At 38.8% G+C, this 15,528-nt stretch overlaps 1 protein-coding gene across 2 annotated transcripts in view; it reads left to right on the forward strand.

Annotated features, from left to right (window-relative positions):
* Positions 1-12,185, forward strand: part of LOC308099803 (phosphatidylcholine:ceramide cholinephosphotransferase 1-like) — a 52,232-nt gene extending 40,047 nt beyond the window's left edge. For both annotated transcript variants that reach the window (XM_080448602.1, XM_080448603.1), the window contains exons 4-6: positions 2,010-2,163; positions 3,998-4,164; positions 6,830-12,185. In XM_080448602.1, coding sequence (XP_080304728.1) covers positions 2,010-2,163; positions 3,998-4,164; positions 6,830-7,009 — 501 coding nt within the window. In that variant the 3' untranslated portion in view covers positions 7,010-12,185. The remainder of the gene's footprint in view (positions 1-2,009; positions 2,164-3,997; positions 4,165-6,829) is intronic.
* The last annotated feature ends 3,343 nt before the right edge of the window (positions 12,186-15,528 follow it).

Raw genomic sequence — 15,528 nt, forward strand, 5'->3', positions numbered from 1 at the left:
TGAAATGCTGTAAAAGTGACCTGTGCCATTGGCCTTGGCCTTGGCTCTGTTTATCTCACAGGTGCCTTTATCCACAGCAATGCTGTCATTATTTGTCTTGATGCAGTAGATTTCATAAATCTTGTAAACATTTCTATATCTTCTTCTGCAAAGACATGGCATCACGTGAATGCCATGCACAGACCATTCTAATATGCAACACAAGACAAAAACAAAGTTTTCATATGCCGCAAGACAAAAACAAAGTTTTCATATGCAACTCACAAGACAAAACCAAAGTTTTCATATGCAACTCGCAAGACGAAACCAAAGTTTTCATATGCAACACAAGACAAAACCAAAGTTTCTCTGTGAAGCGTTAGTATTTAATATGTATGTATTAAAGTCAAACCGGAAGTGAGTAAGGGGATTTCAACGCTTCTATTTATCTTTGTGAACTCTAACTGACTTCCCCACACATGTATTTCCTCTCAAGTGTGAATGGAACTGTGGTCAACCCCTGTTTCTCAACATCCGTTTAATTTAACTTACAGTATGTGTTCAGTTAACTCTGAGAGGGTACAAATGGAACCAAAGGGATCCATCCGTAAGTGTCCATTTGGACCCGACATTGAGAAACAATGAAGGGGTAGTGATGAGTGGGTTCTCTTTATGTGAACTCTAAACTCGACGTCCTCACAAAGCAGAAGCATCTCACTTACACGTGCATTTCCTCTCAGGTGTGAATGGAACTGTGGTGATTGCAGGACCCACGTTGTGTGGAGCCTGCGATTTCAGCTTGTTTGTGTGGTGGTGGTTTATTTTATTTTACTTAAATTCAGTATAGAATTGTGGATGTGGAATCGTACAGGCCTATCTTTTTGATCGCCTAAAAATTCTATCAATGTTTTGCTGGTACGACAAGTTGTGCTAGAAACCCAAAAGCACCACATTTTGTTCAAGATCTATGAGTTATTTTAATCCCTTTTGTTTCCTTTTCAAAAATCCATGCAATCCAATAACCTTTTCCTTAGGTTATCAGTCAGACAGACACATCAATTCCACAATAATTCACAATTCCACTTTAGGCATGCAGCTCGTTTCAGTCCACAAAGAACATGGTTATTCACAACTTTGTAATCAACAAAATTACCTCGGAATGGAAATAAATATGTGCGTCTAATTGGCACATCTGAAACAAATGGAATACATGTAGCTGCATGTTCACACTTCACAGCAATTTGTCTTATGATTTACACAAACATTGATTATTTCTCCAACTATAGACAATTCTTGCTTCATGGGTTCACTATGGCTTACTGTATCTAGCATGTCATGTCTGTTTCATTTCATTTATTTGAGTGGGACGGTAAAGATGAATGAACAGGGCATTCAAATACAGTACAGTATAGTACAGTGCAGTATAGTCAAGAATGCAGTGTGATATACAGTATATGAGTTTGAAAGAATGCACATTTTTATTCTTAGTCCCTGACGTAACAAAAAACAAGATACCACAAAGTAAGACAAAGTACAAGGTAGAAGCAGAATACAAGTTTGTTGATTGCACACAAAATATTGTGATTCAACGATGGACCTAAATGCTAAGAAAATATTTATCCAGTAGCCTAAGCCCATGGTAGCCTGTAGGCTTCAAAACAGGCTAAATTTATGAGCCCTTAAAAAAGAAATCAAGTTTTCAAAGCATTAAAAAAAGCCTTTCCTAGAAATAGATTACATAGATAGGCGGATTGCGGGCAGCCTCATAAAAGCTGCATTGGGGTTCTGGCATCTCCGCAGCTGACCTGCACATCTCTAGTGTGCAGTGGTGGAAGAAGATTTTTTTTAACTTAAAGGACCACTTCACCCATTTTCAACCTATATTCATATAATTGGTCCTCACTAATGCTCATTTTAGGGCTAGAGCCATTCACAGTAAATGTCATATTTTTTTCTAATCTCATGTGAGATGTATTTAATTATTAATGGCTCGTGGGTTTAATGAATGTCTTTATGTTTGTTCCTTGCAGCTGTTGGGGAACTGGGAGGCTCAGATGAGGAGGATAATGAAGATGATAGCTGGTGGGGGTCTGTCCATCACAGGGTCTCACACTATGTGTGGAGATTACCTGTACAGCGGGCACACCGTCATGTTAACACTAACCTATCTCTTCATTAAGGAATGTGAGTACCAGTGACGGCATGGCTTCTGCTCTGAGTCTATGTCTGTTTAACCACTTACACCCAATATGGTTGAGTGGAGTCCCTCAGGGCTCTATACTAGTGTATTATCTGTTTTATGTTATTGTGAAAAATCAGATGCTGGGGTTTAAGTGGTTAAATTCTTTAATGGTGGTGTAATTGATATATTTTTGTTAAATAAGTTTTAAATAGCTCTATATTGTATTGTAATCGTTGCTATATAGAGTTGTTTATTCAGTAACAGTGGTATCCCTCAGTCACGTACAGAAAATGCATTTTCAGGTCGGGATACCAATTTAATCCAATCAGGAGAGAGGACTCACATAGGACACAGGATAAACAAGTAAAATAGTAGTGAAACAAAAAGACAACATTGGAACGGGAACATTATAACATTGAAGCTGATAAATGGGTTCTCTCTCCTGATTGGATGAAATTGGAAACCCGCCTGAAAATGTATTTTCTGTTTATTAAAGAGCTGGAGAGACGGGGAGGCCCCTGGTACTGAACAAACACTCTATAACGATGATTTATATCAGAATAATGGAGATTTAACTTACTTGTTTTCCACAAAATATCACTTAAACTACCTTTTAAGGGAACTGTCAGTAAGAGGGTTTCATAGTAAAAAAAAGTTGTACACACAATAAGTTCAATTTCATCGATCACCAAAGTTGCCATTTAATTAAAACTTCTGGCCTAATATTTGGTCATTTTCAATACAATGATGTTTCTTTGTATCTCACTGATACAGTTTGTAAGCCACTTGTCTTTTGAAGTGTTTGTTATAAGGAAATCTATAGGGTTAATGTTTAATAAGGAAATCTATAGGGTTAATGTTAACTGTTCATAATCTTTGAACCTGCCTCAGTCAGAGCTACAATGTTGATGTTGCAATGCTGGTTCCATTGGACCAGAAGCCCTGTTGATACAACAGTGACATCTAGTGTCGACAAAGGGGAATGAATGGCTTTTGATTAAAACGAAAGGGGAAATGTCACTGTCATGCTTAATTTATTGTACACTTTTACAAAGCCTTGCTCACCCCCCCCCCCCCCGACCCATACTGCCCTCATGTGAAACTATAATATGAGGGAAAACCAGTCCAACATGTGTTTCATATCTCACCTTAGCCAGCCACCTCTCACGTAGCCACGCATATCGTCTGGTGACATCTGAACTCTGTGTAGGGGCTTGAACTGAAAATAAATAAATGTGTATGTATGTATATGTGTGTATATATATATATATATATATATATATATATATATATATATATATATATATATATATATATATATATATATATATATATATATATATATATATATATATATATATATATATATATATATATATATATACACATACACACACACGTTGTAAGCCTATGGTATTTGACATAACTTAGCTTCTACTGTTGACAACACTATCCAATCATGTTTTTTATTTTAGAAATTATATTTCCGACAAGCTGGAAATATTTAGAGCATTTCCATACAACGGTGCCATTTTCCCTATAAGTAGTTTTTAAGAACGAGAGCTTTGTGTAACTACAGTGTAGCTGCTCTGACCTGCTGTCTTGTTGACATCTGTGACATCACATTTATTGACAATTACTGTAGATGGCTTAACAATCATCAAACAATATCATCTCTCTTCCATCAATAAATTGGATGGAACGAGGCGTAAGGGACCGTTTTTTTCCCGCTGTTCTACCCCTTACATTGAATTTAGGTTTTGGTAGGTTTTTGTCTTTCCTTTTGGGTTGTATGTTTATTAACCCTGGTTATTCTTTTCCTTCTAAACTTGTCAGATTCCCCAAAGCGGTTTTGGTGGTACCACTGGTTCTGTTGGACCCTGAGCGCAGTGGGGATCTTCTGCATCCTGCTGGCTCACGACCACTACACTGTGGATGTGGTCGTGGCCTACTTCATCACTACACGTCTCTTCTGGTGGTACCACACCATGGCCAACCAGCAGGTGAGTTCAGCACCTTCAAAAATAGCAGATCTACAAGCTCATAGCGTGGCACCGAGTGCCGCGCTATGAGCTTGTAGATTTGCTATTTGTTTTGAAAAATCGTGAAAATGTCTGCAAATCTTTGAATATACATATATTTTTTAAGTGAACATTTTTAACTCCAATAATTGCTTTTTGGGGTCCCTGGAACAAAATATTTTGAGATGAGGGTCTGCGGCCAAATACATATAATTTTGGGGGTCCTTGACATGAAAAAGTTGGAGCACCACTGATATAGCAACATTTCTAGATATGTATTTGGCCGCGGACCCCCATCTCAAAATATTTTGTTCCAGGGACCCCCCAGAAGCAAATATTTGAGTTATATTTTATATATTTGCAAAGATTTTCACGACTTTAAAAAAATATCAGATCTACAAGATCATAGCGTGGCTCTCGGTGCCACGCTATGAGCTTGTATATCTGCTATTTTTGAATAGCCCAAAGAAATTTTAAATGACACAGATGCGTTCCCGGATTGAATGAGTTAAGGTAGCTCACCACCGCACCGACGTCAGCGGTGGTAAGTGTTGGAAAGCGTCTGTTGCTGGAAATCTGCTGTTGAATAGGTGCACTGTTGCGTCGCAAGTTGTAGGGAAGCGTTGAAAGGCTTTCGACCGTCGGATAGCAGCAGGCTTGTTGTTTAAAAAGACATCAAGCCATAGGCTATTTTTAGCTCCATAGTAGCCGTCTGTCTGTGCTTTCAGCTACTTTTTTCACACCTTCCAACAGACTGATCTCACGACTTCATTCGACTGCCAGTCTGTAGTAATCTATAGTAGTCTGTTTGGTGGCTACCTTTTTAAAGGTAGCAAAGGCAACAATCCTGTAGTTTGCAACACTGTCGAAGCGCAATGGCTGCCATACAAGAATATATTTAGGATTTAAAAAGTACATTACTCAACGACAACACATGGATAATGGCTAATACTTTTTATTCAACGCCTTTTTAAAAGTTCTGAGGATGCGAGGATTGTTTCGCACCCCGCCGATACTAGACTGAACTGAACTGACTATGTACATTGGTTCGCGATTGTCATTATCAACGATTCTAAATTGATTCACAATTTCCAGAAATCGATTAAAATTAGTTACAGGAGTTCTTACTCTATGGTGTGTGTGATATGAAATGTAAGCTTACCATAATCACAGTAAACATGCTCATGTCTTCAGTCATATTCAAGGGCTTTCGGGGAAAGATTAAACTAACTCCACAACGTGCTGCGCCGCGTTGTGAGCTTGTAGATCAACTATTTTCGGTCGCACACCCATGATGACTTGTCTTAGTTCTACTGGATCTCTTCTCCACTAGTCCCTCTCAAACATTTTAGTCAAGTTTTTTTTTTACAAAATTGACAGAATATTTAGTCATAGTTTTAGTTATCATATCTTAGTTTTTATTTCGTTTTTATTTTGTTTTCGTAAGTGAAAAAAGGTAGTTAACAGACATTTTTCGTCATAGTTTTATTCGACGAAATCAACACTGCTCACCAGTTCAACGCATTTGACAAATGTGGTCTGTTAGTCCTGCTCTCAATACAGCGGTGTGGAATTGGGACTCAGGGATGTGCTCCATTCACTGTATTTGCCTGCCACAAATCCTGCATGCATTCCAGTTAAAACCCAGACTATTCAGCAAACTGTGTCACGAACGTCACATGCATAATAAGCCCTGTTAGAACTATAAAAGGAGGTGGGGCAAAGTTGTTAAACTTGATAGCTGGGACAAGCTTAACAATGCATAAACTCCTGATTACCCCTGAGTCATTCACTGTACATGTGTTTGTATAAAAACGTGTTCCGTTAGTGTCACGTTGACCTGGCATCTGGGTGGCCATAGCGCAGTGGTTCTCAACCTGTGGGCCAAATGCATTTTGGGGGGGTCCCCAGATGACAGTGAAGTCACAATTTAAGGACTTTTTAATACAGAAAAAAATAAATTATAAAAAAGAAAAAGACCATTACTGCATCAAAGGTAAACAACAAACTATACTATAAAAACTGGTCCGACATTGGCCAAATTGTAATATATATAAAATAATATGTAAAATAATATAAGAAAGAGGCAAGAATTGTGAAAATAGGCGATCTACAAGCTCACAACGCCTTGCGTTGCGAGGCGTTGTGAGCTTGTAAATCGGCTATTTTCACAATATTTATCTGTGGAACCGAGTCAAACTAAATGTAATGCCTCAACTCCTACAATTCCAAGTTCTTGTCAGGGTGGGGGTCCCCTGTTCAAATATGATTATTTTGGGGGGGTCACAGCCTGAAAAGGTTGAGAACCACTGACATGGAGGTAATAAGGCTCAACCACCACCGTGAGCAGTCTAGAGTCTTGAGCAGATATGAGGCCAAGAGTGCCTGTGTGCTTCTTCAAAGGGATTCCCCTCGGCCAGAGGCGTCATCATTTGTTTTGTTTGGTATAATCGTTTTGTTTGGCATAATAATCACTGGGTATATCCATGTTTTATTCCGCTAGCAACTCTGATTAGTTCGTCAACAACTAATTTAGGAGAAATAAGAAAAAACTTGTTAAACATCACATCCCGGTTCATAATAATAACTTTTTGGTTTGTTCCTGGTGCATAATACAAATAAATGTGTCCCATTTGTTTTGATTTAGTCATTGAAGGAGACATCGCAGAGCAACCCTTTCTCCCGAGTCTGGTGGTACCGGATGTTCCAGTACTTTGAGGAGAACGTCAAAGGCATAGTCCCACGGAACTATCAGCTTCCATTCACATGGAGAGTGTCACCGTGGACCCGTGGTGGTGTCAAGTACAGCAGACTAGAGATGCACTGACCCCCCCACCCCCCCCCCCCCCTCCCTCCTCCCTGCTCGTGTGAAAGGAGGCAAGGAGGAAAGTGTCCCCCACAGTGGCAATGTCACCCATGGGAAAGATGGCTTTGTGACACTTAAGCGCTGTCCTTTTTCCTCGCTAGTGCTCAGTAGACACATCCCCCTATCTAAATGGCTAGCACTGTGAACTCACTACTTTGTTTCTTTAAAAAAAAACTATTTCTCTACATTCGTCGCTCTCTTCCTGATGGCAATTCTTTTGTGAAAACGGCACTAATCTTTATTTGTGTTTCTCCTTCAACCATGTTTGCAGGTATGCTGCTTTGTGTTGTAGATCGAGAAAGCATTTCAACTGACATTTAGTTTCACTCTTATTCAGTTTAATGGCCATATGGACTTTCATTTGTTGACTTTGTTTTCAAAGGTTCTTATCCATGTTCCTGTAAGATTAATTTCATTCAAATTATACGTCAAACGTTTATTTAATAACCAAAATGCCATAATCAGTTCCCTTTTTTCCTTTTTATAGTGAATTACTTTTGTAAAACTTGCTAAAAACAAAAATCTAAATGCAAAAAAAAGAAAATTTTCTAAGTACTCCAACTTTATTTTTCAAAAATGAATGATGTCCAACAGAAGATTTTTTAGATTTTTACCTTTTTCAAGATGGCAGAACTGAGAGCAAAATAATCTATTGTGGTGTACAGCATTATTCCAGTGCCTTTCCTTATAGCTTGATTGTACAACAGTTCAAGCCCGTTGTCTTTGTGTTCCTCTGCTTTGTGTGTGGGCGTGTCCACACCATTGCACAAGGGGTAGGGATGGGACGATATGAAAATGACACGTCAAAAAGAATTGCGATTAACAATATTATCGCGATAATCAAATGTAGCTTAAAACTTAAAATGCCACTTTTGTTAACCACTCGAACCCCCAGCAGCCCTATTCCGTGGGGAATGTTTGCCAAAAATAGCCGATCTACAAGCCCACAACACGTTTTGTGACCTTGTAGATCTGCTATTTTTTTGCGAATTTATTTGTGTAGAGTGAAATAAGAGCGTACCAAATGCGCTCTTTACAGGTCCATTTGATCAAGTATAGAGAGTTTAAGTGGTACTGAATTTGCAGCTCAACAAAAGCTAATTCATCCTAGCGTATGACGAGGATAATTTCACCATGAATTTAAATCTCTGCGTTATTGATTATTGTGAGCGTTTCTTTATATCACGATAAACGATAATAGCGTTTATCGTCCCATCCCTACACAGGGGGTCTTGTGATCCCCTGCCTGTGTGCGGGGGGGATGTCCACACCGAGGCACAGGGTGGTACCGAAACGATCGCTAACAGTCTTGCTCGCATGAATGTAAGAATAATTAAGCCAGCCTTACCAGGAGATTGGTCTTCCTTCCCAAAGTTAAGTACATTGAGTCAAATGTCCTGTTTATTTATGCTTCGGGGGTATCGGTTTGTGCTTCGGTTGTCCTTGTCCTCAGAGAATTTGACCATTTTTATAAATGTTTTATCTTTGTCATTTTGTGACCCTCCTCAGCCAGTCTTGATCTTGTCCTCTCCATGCTCAAACCTTGTCTTTGCTACTCATTGAGGAATCCAACCTCAACACCTGGTTTCAATCGCCTCGATATGCTCTGTTAAATATCCCCTAGCCACTCGAACCCTGTTATACTTTGTTGACCGGGGTCCCACAGGGATATTTGCCGCCTCCTTTCCCCCCCCCTCTACACTAAATCTCTTTGCCGAATGTTCACCTATATTCGCCTATTATAATATGCCCAGAATGTGGACGTTAGGGTTTATGTGGTTAATGGAAACTGGTGACAAAATATTTCAGAAGAAGTGTGTTGGAAAAATTATGCAAAACTGCTCCGGTCCTGGATTTTGTACATCACTGCAGCAACTCTTAAAAAGCTTAATTTATACTCCGATGTGACACTTCTTCCTCTTAGTAAATCAGTTCTTTTTTTTGGCAACGACGTACTACGAGGCTTTACTCAAGAGATACTCCAAAAGAGATGATGAGCCCCTGCCTCTCTTGTCCCCCATAATGAGTTCAGCTTCACCTCTACTGGCCAGGTAGTCAGTGAATCAATCAATGCAGCCCCTGGCAGAATGTCTTTTTAGCATCATCTGCTTGGGACTGACTATGCATTGTCTCTGTAACTGGACTGGGCCAGAGAGAGAGAGAGAGGTATCCAACGTTCATTTTGTCGCTGTCGGGCAGAAACCTCTTATCTTCATATTATAACTCTTTGTGTTTTCTCGTAAATTAATGCCCTACTTGATCATACTACAGTGTCACACAAAAGTAGCAGATCCGCAAGCTCGAAACGCGGCGCGAAGCCACTCGCTGCGAGCTTGCCGTTTTGCTACTTTTGCTGTTTTTGAATTTGAATCCTGAAAAGTAACCGTTTTGGACATAATGAGGTTTACACCCGACACAGACGACTGAATACACTGCAAACACCCGCAGAGTTGACACTTCAGAGTTTTGCGGTGTACTTGTGCCATTTCGTAAATGTATGTAGCAACCACGTTGAGCCCTGGAAATGTTGTCCTCGTTAAAAACTGAAGCTTCGGGGAAGGTTTCTGAGCATGTTTTTGGAAGGTTCTGGTACTGTATGCTGTGTATAGCTGTGGTTTGCGTTTGTCATGTACTACATTACCATGTTACCTGACGGTTTTGAAGGCACGTCTGTATAATATGTTCAACATGCCTCATAAGTGCAACGCTAACTCTGGTCCCTCCATAGCGTTAAGCGAGTTCTCTCTCTCAACGCTACGTGAGGGACTATATATTTCCTCATTGACCAGGTTTTCGATGTCTACTGATGTTTAAACTATAGTAAAAATAATTGAAATAAATGTAGCTACTCACCAAAAAAAAGGCGATATGTGTGGTGTTGAAAGCCTTTTCTCCGTGGTGGAAAGCCTCTCAGAACCCACCTTTTTGTGTAAAATCCACTTTTTGGGCAGAAAGTAAAATACATCGAAGAGATTTTTCTGGACAAAAAGTGGATTTTACACAAAGGTGGTGTTTCTGAGAAGCTTCCCACTTCAGAGATGAGTCTTTCACTACCACAAAACCACCTCTGTTAGGGTGAGTAATGACATTATTTTCTCTATTTTCCTACAGTTTAGACAACAGTAGACCTGGTCAATGAGGAAATACACAGTCCCTCACACATAGCGCTGGAGAGAACTCGCTAATGCTATGGTAGCAGACCTAGTGCAATGCCAAAAAATATAACCACTTGCTTGTGTAATTGGCCAAATATCCTGAAACCAATAAGTGAACAAACAAGTGAGCAGCATGTGGCACAGGGCTGGTGATATATCTGGCCAAATGTATTACATACAGAGAGGAAAACAAGCTTCCATGAATGTGAAAATGTATTTTGTTTATGGTCATATAAGCACACTTGCATGTTGACATTTTGCTTCTCCTATTCTTTCTTGAACTAATGACTGAATTGTCTAAATAATAATAATAATAATATTGCTAAAAAAGTGAACATGTAATTTCCTAGCACTTTCTAATGTGGAAATCTCATCCAAAGGCTAAATTCTTGCTCAAATAATTGATGAAACCAACTGTGTTGACCAATATGTACAACCGATATAGCCCGAGTTCTGTTCAAAATTTGAAAACTTAACACAGTTTCCCCCCAAAGAAAACCTGCATACTGTATAAGTGAGAAATGTTTTTTAAGTTGTGTGATATGGGAGTAATGGACGGGTTTGACCACGTCTCGGTGTAAGCTTGTGAAAAGTATCCTTTTTTTTTTGGTTTTGTTATTAAACCATCGACTGTAAAATGGCTACAAGCTCATTTAGATTCCTTCCTGTGTCCTTGTCCATAGCATTTCCCCTGTCATGAGCAACAGCAGCTCTCTGGGGTTGATCCAACTGTACTTGGAACATCTCATTTAGGTTCTGTTCACACTGAAAGCCCAAAATCTGATTTTAATCATCAAGTCTGAACACCAAAAAACACATGGAAACTTCAATTTTTGTGAATCAAGATTTGAGTCCCGTTCCTAAGATGGTTTGAAATGCGATTTCAAACCTTATTTCTAAGGATGTGTCTTTGGTTTGGACACTCGGACAATGAGGCCTGATTTATACTTTATTGTAAGACGGTGTCGCTAGCCAAAAATTACTTGTAGATATAGCTGTTTTTGGTGCCGTCTAAATACGCAAATCCAACCTGATCACTTGCAAATAACAGTGTGGACAGTCCGTCAGTCCTAAAGATCCGATTTGAGAAACAAACAAGGCCTTAGTATGAGCACTGCATGTTCCTGCAACAGGGACATGTGCACTTATAAGATACTGTACCTTGATCTAGGGCTGGGCCATATGTTGCTAATATATCGCTGTTGTCGGGCAGAAACCGCCTATCTCCTATTTATCTTTTTGGCGCGAAACGACGCGTTCTCAGCTTGTCGATCTGCTATTTTTTTATTTGAATCCTGAAAAGTAACAGTTTTGGACATATGAGGTTTCCGCCCGACAGAGACTATATCGATATTGTGATACGACACTACATATTGTCAGGGATATTGAATATCGTGAAATGGCATAAGTGTTGTCTTTTCCCTGGTTTTAATCACTTAAGCCCCATTTTATACTTAAGAAAATTGTCCAAAAACTCAAGTGAAAATAGCTGATCTACAAGCTTAACCATGCATCACATTGTGACATTGTGACGCTTGGAATATTTTGGACATTTTGTGGTAAAATGGGTACGATATTGTTGTCACAATATTGATATCTAGGTATTTCGGTCAAAACTATTGTGCATATAATATAATATAATCGCCCAGCCCTAGCTTGAACATTTCATGAAAATCAGGGTGGATGTAACAGTACAAGTACAGTCCGCCTTTAAGGGGATGTGATCTGGGGGTCGTACTGTTAACAATGTTTATCACGTTTATCTCCTGTAGTTGCCAATCAAGCTGGAATCTTCTTTTAATTATTTTGTTTTGTTTTTTCCCACATATTGAATGTTTATGTCATATGTCATGTTTCTCTGTGAATCAGTTTGTCTTTTTTTGTGTGTGTGTGTGTATACCAGATGTTTGTAAAACTATGATAGATAAGTGACAGAGTATTCTGCCGATTTAGGCTTTTCAATAAAAACCTTTTACTATTCAGTATTTACTGTTGTGGTCTTTATTCGGTAACCGGAACGCTAGACCCAAAACACACTCGGCCCCCATTTTTACAGACCGCTCGCCCCCAGCGGTTCTTGTATTCTTGTATTCGTTTTACTGAGATTAAGTTTAGTTTTAGGCATAGTTTTACTGAGGTTAAGTTTAGGAATAAGGTTAGGTTTAGGCATAGTTTTACTGAGGTTACGTTTAGGAATAAGGTTAGGTTTAGGCATAGTTTTACTGAGGTTACGTTTAGGAATAAGGTTAGGTTTAGGCATAGTTTTACTGAGGTTATGTTTAGGAATAAGGTTAGGTTTAGGCATAGTTTTACTGAGGTCACGTTTAGGAATACCTGGTGGCGACCATTCTGAGGTCGCCGGATTTGACCCGGGGCGAGCGTGTTTTTTGGCGAGCGTTCTTGTATTCCTTTATTCAATATTGTCACTGTCGGGTGGAAACCTTGTACATCCAAAAACCATTCATTTTTTTAATTATTTTAAAACTTTTTTTGAATAGTGAAAATACGTGTCACGTTGTGAGCTTGTACATCTGCTATTTTCACTACTTTTATGTGACACTCTTGTATGATGAAGTAGGGCATTCATTTAAGAATTAAAGGTGAAATATGGTACAAGTTTTCTGCCCGACAACGACAATATACCCTTTTTGCTGTAATCAGTGGTATATATTTACAATCAATTATCAAGTACTGTACTTTGCTTCCAATTTTGACGTACTTTTACTTAAGTGTTACCAGTTTTTTGTTACTTTATAATTATACTATCTCAAAGGCAAGTATTGCACTTTTTACTGCACTACACAATTATTTGACAGTTTTGACACTACTGGTAGTTACTTTGCAGATTTACATTATTATTACAAAACATACATTAACTAATAATTACACTATTTTATGCTATTTAATCTGTGCTATTTTCAAAAGTTTGGCATTTGAAAATATTTTGTAGTTTTACTTTGTAATTATCTATTTTCATGCTAATTCATTTGCACTTTTAGGCTACTCAAGTAAAATTTGGGATACACAACTTCTCCTTGTAAAAGAAAGAGTATTGTTACTTTTACTTAAAGCGGCACTATGTTTTCTCCTTTCCTCTTCAACCCTGGATTTGAACCCGGTTTCCTGCTCAAGTGCTGAACCTTTTACCATTGAGCTAATAGAGCCTGCCTGCTTGCTCAGGGGATAAATTGAATCTTGACCTTCAGGTCAAAATCCTTATCAGATCCTGTGTCTAGATGAGACATGACCTTTGACACGGTCTAAAATGTGAATAGAAGAGCAAGGAGACAACATACAACCACCTTGTATAAGTTGTATTGTATTAACATAGCCTACTCTACCATACAGATTGGACAAAATTACCTTTTATTAATTAAAAACAAGTTACATAGTGCTAGCCTGGTAAACCCCCCCTCCGGAAATCTGATTTGTATTTGATTTCAGAAGTCACTTCTGAAATCAAATAAAAATGAGATTTCCGGAGGGGGGGTTTACCAGGCTAACATAGTGCCGCTTTCAGTAAAAAAATCTGTTTATATTGCGTTCAGCAAACACAGGGCCAAGGATGATGTCATGGTAGTCTGTCGTCTGACCAGCAGATGGAGCCATAGTCATATTCAGACCATATTTGCCTTCATTTACAATATACATGAGTTCACTTCACAGAAAAAAAGAGAGGTTAATACTAGTTTAATTTGGTTAGTTTAGTTTGCTCCCCCCCCCCCCCAACAACTTAATCAACTTAAAATACACTTAAATAAAATAATACATCGCGGTCACAGTTCATGTGTATCATAAAAAAAAGACAAAAGTTATAGGCTGAACTTTGACATACTACGCCTGCCCTTTTTTAGATTAATAATCTTTGTAGATTCCTTTGTGATTACACAATATTTGTTTGGATTGAGTACTTTTATTTTTTTCACTATCATGCTTCTTTTAACAGCCCCAATATCGCTCAACTCATTCAGAGATAAACTGATCTTGTCATCTTATGTTTCTGCTTTTTACTTTGAGACCTGGAAGCGTGAGGGCACAGTGCAGGGTTATTGTGTTGGGAATAACCACACTTCCACCCTGCAACATAATTTTTCAAAATGTACCATATTTGCATCCAATGTTTCAGTTATGCAGACTCATACTGTATAGGCCAGGGCTTTTCAAAGTGGGGTCCAGCCCAGGGACCCCCTGGGGTCATTGACGGGGTCCCCAGCAAAATGTGTTAGTATAGCACCAAAACGTTACCCTATTTTATACTTTGGCTATTCAAAAATAGCCGATCTCAAGCTCATTTTGGAAATGTTTGGTCTTAATAATAAAATGGTGATGCTGATGATGATGTGCCTGAATAGACAGAACGTGAGTGTTTGAAAAATGTGGAATTTGAAGAATTGTTTTACTCAAATCTTCTCTTATGGAGGTCTGGAGTATTTCCATGGGGGAGGGGGGGGGGGCGGTCTGTGGCAAAATACATATGAATTTGTGCGGCCCTTGATATGAAAATGTTTGAGAAACACTGCTGTAGGCCATGTCAAGCCTGTTTAGGAGATCGATAAAGTTTTTTATGCAACCACACTTCAAACCGAAGACACATACTTGTATGAAATATTCATCTGGCACTAGCAGACATATCGCTGCTGTTGAGCAGAAACCTCTTATCTACATATTCAAAAACATTGTGTTTTGCCATAAATTAATGGCTACTGATCATATAACAGCGTCACAAAGCATCAGAAGTAGCAGATCCACAAGCTCGAAACGCGGCCCGAAGCAATGCGTTTCGAGCTTGTAGATCTGCAACTTTTACTATTCTTTTTTTTTTAAACCTGAAAAGTAACAGTTTTGGACATATGAGGTTTCCACCCGACAGAGACGGTATGCAATAATCTTCTGGCACTATAGCAGAAATATTTTCAGTATGTATGATTACTGAGACCACCTCCTAACATTGACCTCTGCTAATGTTGAGAGTAAGGCGCTGGCTTTTCAGGGCTTTATTTTGATTATGTCATTTATTAGAACTTTAACAGGCTTCTCCTGGTTTAAAAGCACACAGAGCGAGAGCAGTTGACTGGGATTCTTTCTCTGGATTTGATCCTATAGGTTAGCAACAAAGCATGTTCTTGTTGTCGGGCAGAAACCTCTTATCTCCGTATTCTAACTTAGTTTTTTTCATAAATGAATGCCTTACTTGATCATACTACAGCGTTACACAAAAGCAACAAAAGCAGCAGATCTACAAGCTAGAAGCGACGCGTTTCGAGCTTGTATATCTGCTACTTTTGAAGCTTTTGAATCCTACAAAAGTAACAGTTTTGGACATAT

This window comes from Gymnoscopelus braueri (assembly GCF_963280865.1).
Source record: "Gymnoscopelus braueri genome assembly, chromosome: 14".
NCBI lineage: Eukaryota > Metazoa > Chordata > Actinopteri > Myctophiformes > Myctophidae > Gymnoscopelus > Gymnoscopelus braueri.